Consider the following 18,167-nt stretch of genomic DNA (forward strand, 5'->3'; position numbering starts at 1 on the left):
AGGTGCTATGGATATGCAATGCATTATTTCTCTTGTGTCTTTGGAGAAGCTTGAAATAAAAATGCCTTTCAGTCACTGGACACTTCAACATCCCTAGCACAGAAACTGAAGCCCACAAAATACTTTTGCAATATTACTAGTCAGCAGTTTTGTGCCACTACTCCCATCTCACCATGAATGAATATTATACATAGACAAAATTATTAAAACCAGTTGAAATTATTTTAGTATCCCGTACTGGGAAAGTGTATAATATACTTCACATTAAGCAGCTTAAAATGTATAAAACGTCATAGCAAATTACAGTATATATCTTTATGATTGCAGGAGGGTATCGATCACAGCATTATCTTGACAGCTATTTTGTAGCCAGCTGACTCGCCACTGCAATCAGTGGAGGAGGACACGAGGTGCAGTCACATGCAGTCTGTTGCTTCAGTGGAAGAAGCGACAGGAGCTTCAGCCAAACCCGCGATGAGCAGCGTTGGGGCGGCAGAAGGAAGGGATACTAAGGCCATGCACTGCGCTCTGCAGCCCATAGGCTGCCCCAACGCTACTGCACAACTTCTGCCCCGAGTCCAGCCTCATTCTGATCTCTCTTGTCGGGGCTGTACTTCTGCCTCAACCCCCCCAGGCCATGCGGGTGGTGTTCCCCTCCGCAGGGACGGAGGTGTCTGTGCTCAGAACGCTCCGCCGGGTTGGGTACCGCGGTCAGGGAACCTCGCTGCGGCACGAGGAACCGCGGCTCGCCCCTCTTTCAGCCGGGGACAGGGTTTCGCAGGGGCCGCCTGCTGCGGTACGGGGCCTTGGCGGGGCCGCTGGGGGGAAATGGCTGGGCCGGCCGAAAGCTCGTCCAGCCGCTGGAGCCAGCGGTGCCCCGGGCCTCACCGCCGCGCCCTCTCGCCACCCGCCCAGCGGCTCCCTTCACGCGAGATCCCGGCGCCCGTGCTCTGACAGCGCTCCGCCGCCGCGATCTCCTCTCGTGCTGGGAGCCCCGGGCGGAGGCCGCGCTCCCAGCCGGTAAGCCGCAGGACGAGGAGAGTAACGACGCCGCAGCCGGTCAGGGGAGCGCCCCACAGCCCCCCGCCCGCCTCGCCGTGACGGCACCTCGCCCCGCCCCGCCCCGCGGGTCTTCCCCCTCGCCGGCGGAGCGGCCGCCGCCCCATCCGCGGCGGAGTGAATGGGTTGCTATGGCAACTGAGTGAGGCAGGCAGCAGGCCGCCGCGGCCCCAGCCGCCTCCGCTCCGCAGCGTGTGGGTGAAGAGGCAGCTGGCGGCAGCCGGGATCGCCGAGGGGAGGCCGGGAGCGCAGCGGAAGGATGGAGGACGGCTTCTCCAGCTACAGCAGCCTCTACGACACCTCCTCGCTGCTCCAGTTCTGCAACGGTAAGGGCGGGGACAGCCTGCCGCTGCCGCCCGGGGCGAGCAGCGGGGTCCCGCAGCCCCGGCGGGGCGGAGACGGAGGCCGGCGCGGGGAAGGCAGCGCCGGGAGCGGGCCTGCCGGAGACTGCCGGCGGCGTCTCCGCCGCCCAGGGCCGCCGGGCTCCGCCGGGTAACTCGGGGAGAGGAGGAGGAAGAGGGAGGAAACTTCACCCCCCTCAGCCTTCCCCATTACACAGCTGGAAACCTGCCAGCCTCGGCGCCGGAGTGCCCCTGCGTGGAACTTCTGCACCTCCTTCCCGGGAATATGTATAGATATGTGTGCGTACGCATACCCTGTAGGTGTGTGTGTGCATCTGCCTCCAAGGCAGATCTGGTAGCCCAGGCTATCACCCACAGCTGCGTGTCTCCGTTGTGCGTATGCCAATGAACATACATACATACATACATATACACACAAGTATGTATGCGACCGAGCTGTGGGCGCACGTATGTGACCCTGAGCCGCGCACTGTCCTTCCACCCCCCTCACAGTCCCGCTCCGTTCCGCTCACTCCCTGGGGAGCTCATCCAGCGGCTGTCCACACCAGCCAATGACAGTTCTTAGGTGTCGGATTCCTGCGTGGAGTTACGGTAGTTAGCCTGCAGTTGTTGATTTAGCTTTCTGTTATTTCTTAAGGTAGGGGTTATTGAAGTGGTGGCGTCACCTGGATGGCAGGGGAGCTGCTGGGCTGCAGTGTAGGGTCGTAAAAAAAGGAAGGAGGAGGTGAGGAACTCTCCTCAGAGGGGGTATTCGGAGATTGAGCTGTGTAGTATTTGGGATTATTCTACTAGCTGGTGTTTACTGTTATTTGAGTGGAAATAAATCTGGTATCCTAAGTGATACAAAGAGTTCTTCATGGTAAACTTTGAACTCGGAGCACTTCATTTTGATTCTAGTTATTGCCTCCTAGCAGCAAAAATTGCAAGCATTCACGATCTCATATTTAATAAAAAATTGATTTGTGGATCTCCAGGTTTTAGTAGCAGTCTGGCTTTCTACTGCTATCTGAACAGCTGGAGTCATGTTCTATTAAATTACTTCATGACAGCAATGGCATCAAATGTAACTGCTTCTTCTTGTGGAAGAAATGAAGATGATAAATTTTATGGTTGTTGTTGTTTTGTTTTGTTTTGTTTTCGTGATGTGATGCAAGAAAGGGGCAGGTTAGCAGAAAACTCTTAATACGTGTATACCTTGATATTGTGGGAGCAGTTTTTCAGGGCATGAGGATTTATGCGTGTGGGCTATGCATTGTGTGGGGACACTGTATTCTCAGAGCTCTTCAGGAGAGAAAACTATGACTATGTATGCGTGTATGGGGGTTGTACACTCATAGCAGATGCCTATTTTGCCTAAACTTAATAAATATTTCATGGTAAGTACTAAAAAAAACACCAAACCCAAACCATACAACAATGTATTTCAAAGTTAGTACTCTCACCCATTTATAAGCAAGATCTCCTCCTACCAAAATCCTCAGGCTTTGCTTTCTATGGTGTTCGTGGTAGTAGGATGCATGTGGGAACAGTAGGAGTAGCAGCACTTTCTGAATAGTTTGAATAAGCAGAGTTGCTTATTTCTGAGAACCGTCAATCACATTGATTTTGTAACTGAGCACCTATTATACATGATGGAAATAAGCCCCATGTATTTATGTTGTGCATAGGTTTTAAAAACTTGGTTAATCATCAAGTCTTATGTTCTAGAATGTTACTGATGAGATCACTGCCTAGATGCCATCTCATTGCAGATAGTGAGCTCAAGGGCTGTTGTAAACTTGAATTATTCTGTGTTTATAAAAGAAAGTGGTTGAATATAGAAGCCTTTCCTTTATGAGTGAATATTCAGTGAAACTCTATTAGATGAGATGAGTAAGAACAAGAGAATCAGGCCTTTGTGGACTGCCTTGAGGTGATCAGATATTTCACACAGGCACACATGACCCATGAGTGGAAAAAATATAGATAGAGGATGCCAGTGAGGATTTTGAGTTTAGAAGAGGAAAAGAAGATTACAGGGAAGCGGAAAGCTCTTGCAAGTGTAATGGGTAATATGAAAGACGATGTGAAGCTGGGAGTGGGGCAGACATAAAAAAGAACCCAACAGAGTGAGGAAGTAGTAGAGATGTGAAGGAAAATGTGATTTTGGTATAGGATAATATGAAATACAGAAACGGCTGATTAGCACTTAAAGTGATCATCACTGTATCCTGTAAGTTTTTCTGTTCTGAACATAGAGGAAAGGATTAATTTTAGTTCTACAAGTAAGGGCATGATGGAATTTTCTGATGGTCTCAAACGGAAGAAATCGTGAAGAGGTTACATTGTGTTTGGAAAGATCAGGATACAAAGCCTGCGCTCCTGTAGACGTAACCTTGAATCACCTGCTGGGGAGCGACTGAATTCTAGCCTGGGCTCAAGGGTGGCTGCGGTTTCTCCCACCTCCCGGTCCCTTCTCCCTGCTTTGGGCGGGAACAGCCACAGAGGAGATGGGGGAGGAAGGGAGCAGTGGTGGGCAGGAGGTTGTGATGGGGATGAGGGAGCAGGATCTTTGCTGTTGGAAGACAGCAAGGAAAGGAATAATCTGAAGGCAATCTTACTCTAAGAGAGAAAGCCTCTCTTTCTTTCTAGAAAGGACACAGGCTTCAGGAGAAGAACTTGTATCTTTTTTTTCCCCTCTCCCTGCTTTACTTGTATGAAGCTCTAGTCTGCATGATTATGTTGTAACATATTTTTATGGCTTGCAAAAAAAAAAAAAAGGTAAATGGAGAAGGAAGAGAAGAAAGAGGTGAGGAAAATATGTTCATTTTGAGCTGCATGTCTAAAATCTAGGGCAAATATTTAGCACAGCCAGTTCAAAGACACCTACTTTCTTCAACTCTTTTACAGAACAGTGAGGGTAGCGTTGGTGTTTGAGAAGTGTTGTGTTAATGAACACAGGTGTCAGTCTGAGATAGCATCAAAACAAGAAATACAAACTTGCATGTGATTTTAGGTAAGTTATTTCATTCTTGTTGCCTTAGCTGTAAACTCAGAGGAAAGTATATGCCTATTTAGGAGGAGTTTATTGCATTTGTTTGAAATCTTTCACATGATTTTCAGAGGACAGTCTCTTCAGATGCACAAAATGTTTTGCTAGTTGCTGTACCTGTTCTGTTTGTTTGTTTCTTAAGGAAGGCACTAAAATAACTCCTCTTAATGCCTGTGTTAAGTACAGTTCTGAACTTAAATCTCACTTTCTAGGTAATGAAGACCATTATTGGCTTATTTTGTGTGTTGAAAAGCAGAGCTTGGTTGTAGATGCCTTCCCTGGTATTGATTTCACTTTTATGTAGTTCTTGGGTAGAAAGCCATTATGTTTATCTACAGTCAGTCAGGGTGTTAATACTGTTTTATTTAAGCTGAAGATAAAAGTGGTAGAATACTGATGAGGCAAGATAGTGTCAAGGTTTCTAGCTTCTGCTTAAAAACTGATGGAGAGAACCATGCTGGACATGAAACTCTGCAGAACAAGGCACATACTGGAATTAAAGACAGTGCTCACCTCACCTCCAGCTGATTTATTGAGCCACAAGAGTGATCAGTAGTGATTATAGGCAGCATGAGGAGGCATATACAGTGTGGGCAGAGGTTTTGTAGGTCCTTTGACCACAATTCTCTATTCACTTAAAGCCATAACAATGACCTAATAAACATGGCCTTCACTGTGCTAGTGGCTGTAGGCAGGATTATTAGGCATGTAGAATGTAAGGGGTAAAATCTGTGATTCCTGTGCTCTGCACAATGCCTATATGGACTAAAAGAAAGAAATGTGAATTTATCCTTGATCTATTTACAACTTGTAGCATCTTTTTATCCATCCCACTTGGCTTGTGGGAAAATTTTAGCTGTCAAATGGCTATTTCTGCGATGACAGATGCCTTGCTTGACAGAAACTTCAAATGTAGAGTATCTGGATAAAGCAGTAAAAGTGCATAACAAATTCTTTCTTAATGAAATTGATTTCTTTGGCAAGGGATTCCATAATATTAATTACAGTTCTGTTTAACCGATTACATGAAGTGTAATTGCTAGTAGAAAAATCTAGAGTTTGAGAAAATTTTGAAGTAATACCAGCTATATTACTGTTTATGTTAGAAAATCCAACCCTCTTAAAAAGAGACAGTTCCTTTTTACTCCCCTCCTTCCCTCCCAGATCACCAAATCATATTATTGAGTTTTCTGACAGCTAATAGTTTTGATAACCATTAGTCACTATTTCTTTTAAGTCCTGAAAAGTAAATTGTATGAATAAGTACATATACTGTTCTGCTCAGTTTATTTCCACTTTCAATCTTGTGCTTCTGTAATTAATGACCATTCCATATAATAAATCAAATATACATACCTTTTCTCTCCAACTCATGTATCTGCAAGTGGATTGATGCCCTGTCGTTGAGGAAGTGAATGCCACAAACCTTTATGGACAGTGTTATTCTGGCAGTCAGCTTTTCTTTCCCATTTGATTATCTCACTTCCTCTGCTAATATTCCCAAACACTTTCACTTACCCTCTTCCTATGGCTGGACCAAAATCACATAGTATAGTATGGATTAGGGAAGTAACAATGGTAAGTTCAGCCTTATAGCTTTTGGGTCACTAATTCAAATCTGTGGAGGCTTGGAAGAGACTGTAATTTGTTTTATTGTGATAACTTCCTAGGAATAATGCAAAGTGAAATTAGATTTAATTTAGCTCTCACTGGGCAGATTCATGCCCTGTGTGTATGAGAAGATGTTGCAAGCACGTTCACAAAGATGTTGCAAACATGTTAATAGCATTATGCTTGTTTGTTGTTTTTCTCAAAATTTTGTAACAACAGAGATGGGCAGACAAACAAGGCTTAAACTAGGGCATGTCTCTAGACCTGTTCTGTCCAGGACACAAGTGTGTTTTGAACTCCAGAGTGGAGGACATGACCTACATGAAGCTTCTATCAGTTTTGTAGGACAGAAAAAAAATTTATTACCTAGAGCTGTTTGGACAGCATTTTTTTGTTTGTTTGTTTTTTTTGTTTGTTTAATACTTTCATAAATGTTTGTTGTGGTTCTTACAATCAAACTCTCAAATGTAATGCTGGATTGGGCTCTACATTAAGTGTCTTTTCCATGCATTTTGGGACTATATAGAATAAAAATGATTTCTTTTATCAACTTACTTCTAGAACTTACTTTCTTCTGGGATAAAGGGGAGGGGTGGCATACAGAAACACATTTTTTCGTACATTCAGTAATCGAATGCAGGATAAATCAGTACGCCATGAAATACAAATAACTTGTTATAATGGACACTTTCACAATATATATTGTTAGCCTATTAAAGCTTAGGCTATTATTTTTAATAAGATGCTATATATGTAAAAAGAATTTGTGGCCATTTAATTAACTATGTATTTCCAAATAATGAAGTATTAAAGCTCATTTTAGTCATGAATACTGTTAATTGAAGTTAGTGGAATTAATTTTTTCTTTTTTTTTTTTAAACTAAGCTTTTAAAAACAAATGAAAATATAGAGCAGTTATGAGAGATGCTTTCAGTGATAGGCAAAGCTCAATAGAGAATCTGTGTCAGTGCTAGCAACATGGAGAGAAACTACAAGTATCAAGTATTTTATCATGAATAAAACAACATACAGAATTTCAAATGAAAGCATTGGACTCTCAGCAGGAAAACATGCTTTATCTTCAAAGAGTTTTTAAAAATTCAATAATACTTTACTGAGCTGATAAAGTATGTGTTTTAAAGTCTAATTAAGAATAGCAAAACTCAGATTCTTTTATTGAAGCTTAAACGACAAGCAAAAAATTCAAATAAGGATTAAAATTATATTAAAAGTACATTAAATTAGAAGTACATTAAAAAGTGAATACATCAAGAGGCAGTGAGGGAGTACACCAGTCGGCAACATACATTTTAACAGGTTGTATCCTGACTTCCCTCCTGTTTCTCCTTTCCTTCAAAATTTAAAACAAAGATTTTAAAGTTGATGTTGCAGTTCTTTTGTCAAGAGAAATTTTGCAAAGCTGTAATGAAGAACCTGTCTTTTGATCATTAAAATATCAAGGAAGATGTGAGAAAATAAATAGGAAGGTTGTGTGAAATGGTATAATGACTACATTTTTATGGGATGCTTGCTTTTCTCAAATGACACTAATTGGACAACCGTAAGGAATTGTGAAAGCTTAGAGGGAGTGCAGGAGGAACTATGGATGATGCTCTTCTTCCATGAAACATAATTTAAAATGTTCATCCATTGCATAATTAAAATGTGGAAGTAGCTCCCTGAGGTTTTTTAGGGAGGTGGGGTGGGGATAATGGTATGTTAACATGATTTCACCAAATTAATTCTTTAGAAAGTAATTAAGTGAGATTGTCCTCACTCCATTACTTCCTCAGAGTGAAATCTGACATGGCCCATCATTTTCTTCTCTTGCTTTGAAATGACTGATTATTAAATAAGTATAATATACTCGTTTGAAAACTAGTATTGGATGTCTCTAGTAGTGTTTTTAGATACTGTGAAATGTTGAAACTAATTGAATTCTTGGATTTAAATACGTGTGAACAGGAACCTAAACTAAGATTTGAAATGTGAGGTTCTGAAGATACAAGACAGTTGAGCACACTTCAATATATAAACAGAAAAGTTAGAGAAACAGTCATTGTTTCAAGCTAGTAAAGGCAAATATTTTTTAATGAAAACTTGTAAAGAACCTTGTATTTCATGAAAACTGGATGTTTCTTTTTCTTACAACTGTGGGGAAAAAGCACAATAAATGTAAACAGCTTTTTTGATTTCCAGTTGCAACACCTGTATACCCAAGTGGGGACAATGGTGTCTAGAATTTCCCTGAGGCTGTGCAAGGTTTTGTACTCTGAAGTCAGCAGCATTAGGAACAGGTTGTTTGTTTGTTTATTTCCCCTTGGGGGAAAAAAAAATTACCCTGAAACCTGAGAAAGATGCAAAGATGCTGACAGCCAGTTTCATGTTTATTTTATGTTTGCTAAAGGTAATTACTATTCTGTTGCTTCCTTTCCACCTCCCTGTCCAGCATTTCTCTGTTTTATGTAGACCTATTGTTGCCTATGAAGCATCCTTCCATTTCCAAAATGGAGATGCTGCTTTAAACAGCTTGCGGGGTCCAGCAGGTAAGTATACCTCCTGACCCCAAAGTAAGCACATCGGAATTAATGTGTTGCATGACATGGTCCTGCCGCTCAGTGTCTGATGAATTGCATGCTGACAGAGGATGGCTTCTTGGAGGTGAGCAAGGTCTGTGGCTAGATGGGTGGTCTGGCAAGGCTAGCTGGGCCGCAGGGGGCAAGGAGGCCTTTATCTAAACTGCTAAAAAACCTTCCAGTCATTAGCATATCCTGAGACTCAGGCCAGCCTTTATTCAAGCCAGTTTGCACTGCTGCCTTTTTGCTTTGCATCTTCCAAGTACAGGCCAAAATAGTAAGGCAGCAACAGCCAGGACTCTGTGCAAGTTACCTGAAAAATCAGGCCATCTTTTTTAGGTTCCTATCTGTGAACCTAAAAATTTAATTTTGAATTGAGTTTTAAAATTGAATTTAAGGAGTTTATGTCCATGGGTTGTATGAGGCATGGTTACAAACCATATATAAAATAGCTCAGTGTAACACAGTAAACAATAGCTGATGTGATTTGGGGTGAGAGATGAAATCCTGATGCTCTTCAGCCAGTAGGAGTTTGGCTGTGGACTTAGTAGGACTGCAATTTCAAACTCTGGAAACCCTTATGGCAAATTCCACTTGTGTATGAGAAAGTGAGGATTCTCAGAAATTTTGGCTCTCACAGTAAAAAATATATACCTGTGTAATTTAGCTAACTCTGATTAATGCCATGCATGGAGGGAGGTGTGAGGGTAAGCTACGCTAGGCAGTGTGTGCATGTGTGATTGAGATCCTTGCAGTGGCTGTATTTCAGTTTGGAACTAAGTAATTTCCTCTGTGTTCAGATGATTTAATGAACTAGTTAGGGATCCTTTGGGACAGAAGATTTTGTATATAAATGTTTTAAGTTAAGCATTTGTATGTTTTGCAAGGCTTGAGGCCTTCCTGTGCAGAGAAGTGAGAAAAGATCCATTTTTAGTATTCGGAGATTTGCTGTTTTCTGGAAAATGTGTAGGCTGGGGTCAGCTACTGGTGGCATGGAGATAAACCTTTCCTTGGATGGTGTGCAGCAGGATCTGCAGCTGAAGGGCAGAATGCTTTAAAAGAGAAACTTGTAAGATGCAATAGCTCTAAGATGTTATTTTAGTGCTGTGTGTACATTAGAAGGAAATGTGGGATAAGAGGAAGACATCTGTAAAGCAAAACAGTTTACAGTGAGTACTCAAATATCTGTATGTCTGCATTTACTGCGGACTGGCTCTAATCTGATGCCATGAAACACACATGATGCCAAAGAAACGCACAGCAGTACTCAGAGCGCTCCTGGAGTGCAGTTCCAAGATTTGGCCATGACATGAACCAGAGGGGTGATTGGTGATGATTGCTGGATGAGTACCCTCTGGGTCGAAACTCAAATATGCAGAGGGAGACAGTTGTTGTCAAAGTTAGCAGGCAATACTGCTGGCACAGCTACAGCTGGGGTAGTTGTGCTGAGTCGTCTTTGAGAGATGTTGTCTCTCAGTCTTTGGTCTCTTACCATTGTTCCTTCTAATTTGGGAAGAAATATGGGTCACTCCTGAAAAGTTACTCACTTGTTCTACTCTGTTCTTGAGAAGAGATTCTTAATATCATGAACAAAAAACCATAGGGTTTATGGTGGGCTTGAGCACTTCTGTAGATCTGAAGACTTATTAATGGTTTGTTTAAAAAAAAAAAAGCTTATTATGGACATTGATTGTGTTCTGAACTGAAAATGAAAAACTCTTGACTTACTTTTAGCAAAGTGTAATGGATCAGATAAATTAAAATCAAGGCTTTACCTTTATTGAAGGATCTAAGCCCAGTCATTTTAAAGGGGGAAAAGGGGATGTGGGAATAGCAGTTTATGTGGGCTTTTTATTATTTAATAGCTCAATGTTTCCACCTCTGGTTTAAAGCTAAAGGATAGATATAATAAGTTTCTTTGGTTAAGGGATTCCAACCCCTTTCCCAGTGTTATTGATTACTGCATGGTGGGTTTTGCTTAGATTGTTTTTGCTACATTTGTCAGTCTCTTATCTGAGAGGTTTACAACATGTATGTTACCTGCACCAGTCTGAAAAAAATCTTTTTATCACACCAGGAATCTTTCAGAATAAATTTATAGCTGAATTAAATCATTAGTGATCTGTACTGTATTTCAGCTGTCTTTTATGACCTGGGTGCTTTGTTTTGGTTTTTTGAAACAGTTTGGAAACTGAGTCCTTGAGATTAAATGTTTGGCTATGGAATTGAAAAATGTTTGCTGCTGTGTTAAGTGAATGCTTTATAACTAAAATTCATGGAAGCTGGAAAATAAGTTTGTTGGTATGGTCTCCCAAGAGCAATAAATCTGTACCTACTCATTTTTTTTAATGGAGTTCATGGTTGTAAGGCATTAAGGTGAAACTTTACAGCAGTGAACAGAGTGGTGTGGTTTATTCCAGCATTTTCTCATGTGTAAGTTACTTGAGAGATTCTATTCTGTAGCTGTTATTCCTAAATAGGATAGTACTGCTGGGACCCTAACCTTACATGAGTTCATGGTCCTGAGTGACTGATGTGCTTATTTGTAAAATTTGCTTAAACAAGGGGAGTCAATAGCAGGGTAACCTACCACTTCCCTAAAATTTACCTTTCTGGTACACTGTGATGTAATAAAATCATTCTACTAACTTTGAAGATGAGTAACAATAACAGCTAATTATTTTTGTTTGGTTTTGGTGTTTGTTTTCAATTAATGAAAGGATACAATGTAACAGGGCTGGGAGCAACTGAATAAGGTATGTTAAAGATGACAGGCCTGATCCTTTAGTTGTTACACAGTAAGAGGGTGTATAGGGTTGCTCAGGAGTAAAGGTTAATAAACCAGAGAGCTGTGGGAGCTGGAAAGTAATAGCATAAAATTCACGAGACTGAGGTTAAGTGGATTCTAGTCTTGGTGGCAAACATGATGGTACCCCCGTCTCAGCCATCCGTTCTCATTTTCAGGCAATGGTGGCTTGGGCAGTTAACATAGACCATGCAGCTGCTTGGGAGGAAGGTCTTGATTCCTCTTCTCGCTCTTGCTCTCTGTGGTTTTACCCACTCAACACTTGACAGACTAATTTGTCAGAGCTAATTCAACATGCTAACCCAACAGGAAAAAAAATATCTATGCAGTGTTTATGTGTGGTACTTTGGTTTTGCTTTTGCTGGGTTAGTTTTCTGCCACACTGGAGAATTAAATCAGCTTCCAAAGATTCATTATAGGAGGAGTGAGTGCTGCAGGCAGACTGGGTCCTTCTAGATTGGCCATTGTGTCTTGTGGAACTGGATCCTTGCTTTTGTCATTGCAGCTGCTTGTGGCACCATGTGTTGCACGGCATCAATAAATTAAGCCAAATTAGAAGTGATACCCATCTGTTTTGTATTGTAGCAGGTAGAAGCCTTTCCTTTTCTTCTGTGTTGTGCCAGGTGTAGTGGTGATAGGAAAAAAAAAAAACAAACTATGGGGGAGAGGCAGGCAGCTGCTAGAAGACAGTAATAAAGAAGAAAAGTAATTTTTAACTGCTGCAAGTATGATTTATAACTGAATTTAAAGGTCATACAGGGTGGAAAATTACATCTGCATCATCAATTTCATTTTCAGCCCAGTTACCTATTCAGAGTAAAGTGGAATAACATCTTTTTTTTACCATTGAGATACTTGCATTTCTTTTGGTGAATGTTGAGCTTTCATGGTTGCTTTCATGTGTGTCTGTGTGTGTTTTGTGGGTTTTGTTTTCTTTTTTTCCTTGCTGGAAGCTGTGAATCTCAATATTTTTTTTAAAATTCTTCTTATGTTCTTTGCAGAATATGACTTCACATTTGATTAAAAAAAAATCATAGTTAGCCCTGGCACACAGGTGTAATCGCAGTGTTTTTATACACAGAAATTTTAATTCCTAATTGCAGATCCTCTACTTTTTTTATAGAGCTTTAAAACTTTTTAACTATGTTTTCCTTAGAACTTAATTTTGTACTTTTGAGAGAGAAGTAGAATTTCTATTAAAAGAACAATGATCTTTTCTTTCTTATATTTTCTTTCTTGGGAACATACTGGTTTCATGGGCATGTTGATCAGATTACTCCACAGCTTTGCAGGAAAAAACCACAACCTAAACCCAGAATTAATCAGTAGCAAATGTCATCAGTTGTGATGCTCTCACTCTGTTCTCGAAATCAAATCTGGCTACCTGCAGCTGAAGCATTTCTTTTGAATACATCAGATTGATTGCAAGGGGAAGAGAAAGGTCCACAAGATCTCTGTCCATTGAGGAGTTTAAACAAAAATACTCTTGCAGGAGCTAGCAGTCATCAGTGGTCCTGTTTAGGAAGGTGTGTATTAAAAGCCTTGCCCTGAAGAGAGTAGTTGTCCCTCCTGTTTGTTCACTCTTCTTTGCTTCCAAAAAGTTGAAATAAGCCTAAAGCACCTCCAGTGATTCCTGCAAGGCTCTGTGGATTTTGCAAAGCCCAGAAATTATCTGGTTGATGCTGGGTTCTTAACCCTGGTGGCTGTGACTCGGAAGGTTGAGAGATTTGTGTGCATATTGTTCCAGGAGGGGTAACCTCAGGGTTTTTCTTCCCTCCTAGTTTTTAATTTAAAAAAATGTTTAGCCTCGGGGAGACCTCTAAATCTAAGCCTTTTACTGCCTCCTGAAGTTGGCAGTTGCTTCTCTTGGTTTAAGTCTCTAGGCATGTGAGATGCGAAGCTTTGAAGTAGCTGTTGCCTGTCTGAAGCCTCTCTGGGGGCAGGGAGAAGGATAATAAAGTTTGTGCTTTTGACATTTTACTTCTTTGTAGCATGTAGATATTTTAGCACAGGAAAAAGTGAAATGGCTGAATTTTAGTAAAGACCCTAAAATTACAGAATTGCAAAGACTGTGTCTTTGGTTTTAATGCAGAAAAATTGCTAAAATTGAGATGGGGAAAGTCACATATTTTTTGTCGGAGTTTTAGTATCTACCATTACAAACTAGTTAATCCATTTAAGAAGCAGAACATGAGATTCAAGGGGGAGATACTTTGTTACTGCCTGGTTTTCTTATGTGATGCCCCATGGACCATTGACAAGAAACAGGAAAGTTGAGAAAAAGTATTTGGGAAACCAACAGAAGATTTTGGATATTTGTAATTCTATTTCTACATGATGTCTGATAATCCCGTGTTCAGTTTAGCGAGCAAAGATGTGCAAAGTCTTTGGCAGTCTATATCCCAAACAGCAAGCATAGGAAAAAAATCCCTCTGCCTTTACCTTTCCTAGCAAGGCTTTTCAGATGCTGTCTCAGAACTGCTCATGTACTTCCTCCAAGTATAAAATTCATATAGGCCACCTTCTCCTGGCTATTCCTAAGTTTTTCCAGTCTGGCTCCCTTAAAAGAGTGTCTTGAGGGAGTGGGTTAGAAGTAGGACAAATACATCAGGGAGGAAAAGAAAACTATTTCAACATCTTGACTCTGGCAGTGTGAAGGTCTTTCTGTTTGGCTGTTCCTAGCTGTGGCATAGAGCGCTTCCTACGCTGCTCAGGTTAGTATTAATGAGGATTACTAGGTTTAGTATTGGCTAAAATACAGAAAGTGATTTAAAAACTACTAGTGTCATTGCTCAGTTTACCAGGCTGTCTGGGCTTGCCTGCTGCAGACATCCCAGTCTACTACTAGCTGTAGTCCAGGGCACAAACCCTGTGCAATAAGGGGAGCATGACCCATGGTGCTCTGCAGAGGCACTAATGTTTTCCAAATCTCAGTTTGTTTAATTTGGACCATTTGGTTCCAGGTTGAGCAAGGCAGCTTGTTGGGGTTGTGAATCAAAGTTGTTTAATCAGTCCTTACTGATGCCTGATGTCCAATAGAGCGAAACTTCATTTTATAAGCCAAGGAAAAATAACTGTTGTCATGACTTCTGTTCACTGTGGAAGCGTTATCACTGTGTAATTGTAGTATGTTTTTTTAGTAGAAACTTCATTTATATTAATAGTCTAAATGATCCATTTTTACTTGCAGTTTATTGTAGTACCTTTTGTTTTGCTGTGTAGATATTTATTTAGTTTTTATTTGTACATAGCTATTTGTCATACTAAAATTAAATGTTAGACCTGTATAAAAGTTTAAAATCTATCTGTGCTGGAAACAGCAATTCTGTGACTCTCATGACAAGTTAGCAACTTGCATGGTTGCAAAATCTTTTCTCTTTTTTCCCAGTTATAACCACAAGAATTGGTGTTGTCGCTCTTACAAGTCCCTGTTACCTGTCCTTTAGTGTTCTGTGGTTAAGAGCTGCATACTAAACCTCAGTTATAATATGTTGCAATCTGTATGAGCTGAATTCCCACATCCATCACTGTGGGAGTAGAAACTTGAGGCAGTCAGAATAAGCTCAGTCCTTCAAGCTCCTCCTAAGGTAGCTGGTGCAGGGTGCAGTGAAGGGGATTCTTCCAACCTTTTACAGGCACACACCTTGGAAAACAAATGAACCTTGTTGAAGTGACTACATCTTTCAGAATTTTTCATCCTTTTTTTTTTTTTATGATAAAAGTAACAGCCTCAATAAAAAAGAAAAAAGCTTTTGACACTTGACAGACTTCCACTTGATAATTAGATAGTAAAAAGGTGTTGGTTGGCAAGGCATTAGAGATGAATGATATGCAAGTTCCTATGCATTTTTCTTTAAGCAATGCTGTGCTGAAGATGAAGCCCTCTGAATAATTGTATAAAGCAGAGGTTTTAGAGTGAAAACAGATTGTATCCATTTGAAATAACCCAAGAGAATCTGAAGAAACCTACTGGCACTCTCATTTCTATTTCTGAATAGCTCCTTTGTTTAGGTAAGAAGTTCTTAATACAGCATATTATGTGTATATTCTTAGAACTGTGTGCCTTACCTTCTAGTTACACCCAATGTCTTAATCACTTTCCCATTAACTTTATGGAGTAATAACCTTTTTCTTGCACTGTTTATTCTAAGCATTACCCTTCCTGCCTTTACACCCTATTGAGGGTGCAGAAAGGAACAAGTGAAGAAGGGTTTTGTAGTTTGTGCTGAGGAGGAAGAATAGACAGAGGGAAGGCAGATGAAGTAGTGCCTTGATGCAGCTACAGTGTATGAAGTTTGTAATTAGTCCACAGGAAAATGGATTATGGAGAGATATGCATAAGATAATAGAAAATATATGGCATTTAGTATTCCTGTGGGATTTTTGGACATTCAGCTTACCCTTTGGCAGGGTATCATCAGCTGCCAAAGGTAGTGGTGGTAGCAGAATTGGATTCAGGTAGTGGCAGTTGCCCCTCTCTTTTTACCATGTTTCTGTCTGCATGCTTTGGGTTTTATTGCATATTCTGGGTGTTGTGCCTGCTGGGAGCCTAATTCCATACTTTTCACCTGTGCACTGGATCCCGGCTCCTTCCCACGACAAACAGGGACTCAGTCCTACCTGCTGACACCCCCTGAGCTGCTAGCTGTCTGCAGCTACTGATGGGAGGCACTCACCTCACATCCTGGGACTGTGATTCCTGAGCACAGCTTGCAGAGGTAATTGTGTCCCTGCGTGTATTGACTTGAGATACAAGGCAGTCTCTTTCATATAGTAGCAGCAACAGCTGCCTGTCTTGCTGGGGCTTGTCCATGGGCAGTCAGGAAGCAGTTCTGATGGCCAGGTCCATGCGCCGATTTTTAGATACCATTTTCTCTGCAAATTTTTAGTGCCATTTTGATTTCTTGCAAGAGTTTGGCACTATTTGGCACCTTTTCCCACCACACTGCTGCTCTGTCCTGTTTGACAGGCTGCTAGTCGTTCAGAAATCAGATGTGAGCTGACAAAACAGCAGATGATATTTCTGCTCTGCATGCTGTTGTCTCATAGTGCTGATGTTCATTACGCTTCATATACAGGTCTCAGCAGCACAAAGTGAATGTTCTCCAGCTTTTGCCCCACCTGACTGTGTAGTCTTTAGCCTACAAAATAGCTAAGGAGACCCTGTCTGAGGCTGCAGGTGTAGGACTGGATAAATTTTTTTCTACCTATGATTGACACAGGGGACATCTTTCGCTAGATCAGGTTGTTCAAAACCCTGTCCAGCCTGATTTTGAACACTTAATGATGGGGCATCCACAACTTCTCTGAGCAACCTGTTCCAGTCCTACTCCACTTGCCACACACTGAGCAGGTAGAAGAGCAAAAGCCTCCAGAACCTGTAGTTCCCTGAAGAGTTTGTAAGGAAATGCAGATTTATTGAGTCTTCTCTTTATTCTGCTGTAGGCAGTTGTCTATGAAGCTAAATAATTCTTTTATTTTCTGGTACAGATCCACAATGTTTATACACTGTTCTTGCTTTTGGTTCTTTTTGTGGATGAAGTAGCAAGCAGCTAGAAAGTTCCAACACCACCCAAAATAGGAAAATTATTAAGATTTCCTTTCCAAGCTCTGGGAAGTTAGAAAATGTTAGAACTAAGGCTGCGTAATGAGGCTTAAAACACAACTGTTTTATTCATGTGTTACAAGATTTTATAATTACTTCTTCACCCCCTATTATTTTCATAGGAATTGTGTCTCCATCATATCGCAAGACCGACTTTTCCTAAGTCTAATAAATCCAGTAAATGTATTTAATGTAAATTTGAAATCCAGTAAATATAGAGCCATTAAATTTGATACCCAGTTCAAATGCCTCTCTTTTTCTGTCAAGGAGAGATAGTAAGGCATTGAAGTACTTGCAATACAGTAAAAAATATATCTAAAAATTAATGATATTTTTCTAGGAATTTTGCTTTTAATGAATAGGGAAGTGGGAACTATCCCATTCTGTGAATAACTGCTCAAAATGTGGTCTTGTTTCCATTTAAAAAATAAAAATAAAGTAAGGTGTGAATAGAATACAGTTGCTCAAGTGTGTGACTCGTTTGCCTTAATGGCACTCATTGCTAGAGCTATTGCTTGTTGGCTTCAGTGTAACTGGGGATGCCTGATCAACCAGATCACTTTTCAACTTTTGACTTCATGAATATGAAATGCTTGGTTTTAGTGAGGAATCAACATTTGGAAACAGTTACAAATAAGACCCTTGAGTGTGAAGAGTTTGTTCACTGGCTCATAGAAGCTTTAGCCCTGAGGGTGAGACTTCTCTGCCATGGAGAGAGCCTGACTTCTGGGGGCTTCCGTAAGTGATCATGTTAAATTTTGTATTTTACCATGAGATTATTGTGTTTTTGTCTTTTGCATGACTAAGTATTTAATGCTGAAGCTTTTCTGTACTAGGTTTTACTTTTGTCTGTTTCCTGCTAAACTGAAAGTTATTTTGAAAAAGGTATGTCCTGCTTGCCTTGTCTGGCTTACAAAACTGGTGTGCTGTGAGCAGAAACTGTTTTCTGAACTGTCTCTTCTGTGCTGTAGGGAGAAATGTTTTCCAGTCAATTTCAGCCTTTTTCTCACCTCCCATAAATCTAGTGATTTCCAAGTTGAGTATGTTGCTTGGCTTATTGCCCATGGAAGTCACTGCTCTGTGCTGCTGTGTTGAGGAAGTTTGCTATACCTGGGTG

General features: G+C 41.0%; 1 protein-coding gene across 11 annotated transcripts in view; it reads left to right on the forward strand.

The window, feature by feature from the left end:
- EML1 (EMAP like 1) overlaps positions 1-18,167 on the forward strand; it is a 134,426-nt gene that overhangs the window by 42,713 nt on the left and 73,546 nt on the right. For 5 of the 11 annotated variants that reach the window (XM_061463973.1, XM_061463974.1, XM_061463970.1 and 2 more), the window contains exon 1: positions 1,123-1,385. The exons of 1 other annotated variant lie outside the window; for it this stretch is intronic. In XM_061463973.1, the coding sequence (XP_061319957.1) occupies positions 1,319-1,385 (67 nt within the window). In that variant the 5' untranslated portion in view covers positions 1,123-1,318. Of the gene's footprint in view, positions 1-1,121; positions 1,386-18,167 lie in introns of those variants that run through there. 5 more of the 11 variants (XM_061463967.1, XM_061463968.1, XM_061463977.1 and 2 more) reach the window with 3 other exon arrangements.

This window comes from Pezoporus flaviventris, unplaced genomic scaffold, assembly GCF_033815535.1.
Source record: "Pezoporus flaviventris isolate CSIRO_AGI_PZ_B2104156 unplaced genomic scaffold, CSIRO_AGI_Pfla_v1 ptg000036l, whole genome shotgun sequence".
Classification (NCBI taxonomy): Eukaryota; Metazoa; Chordata; class Aves; order Psittaciformes; family Psittacidae; genus Pezoporus; species Pezoporus flaviventris.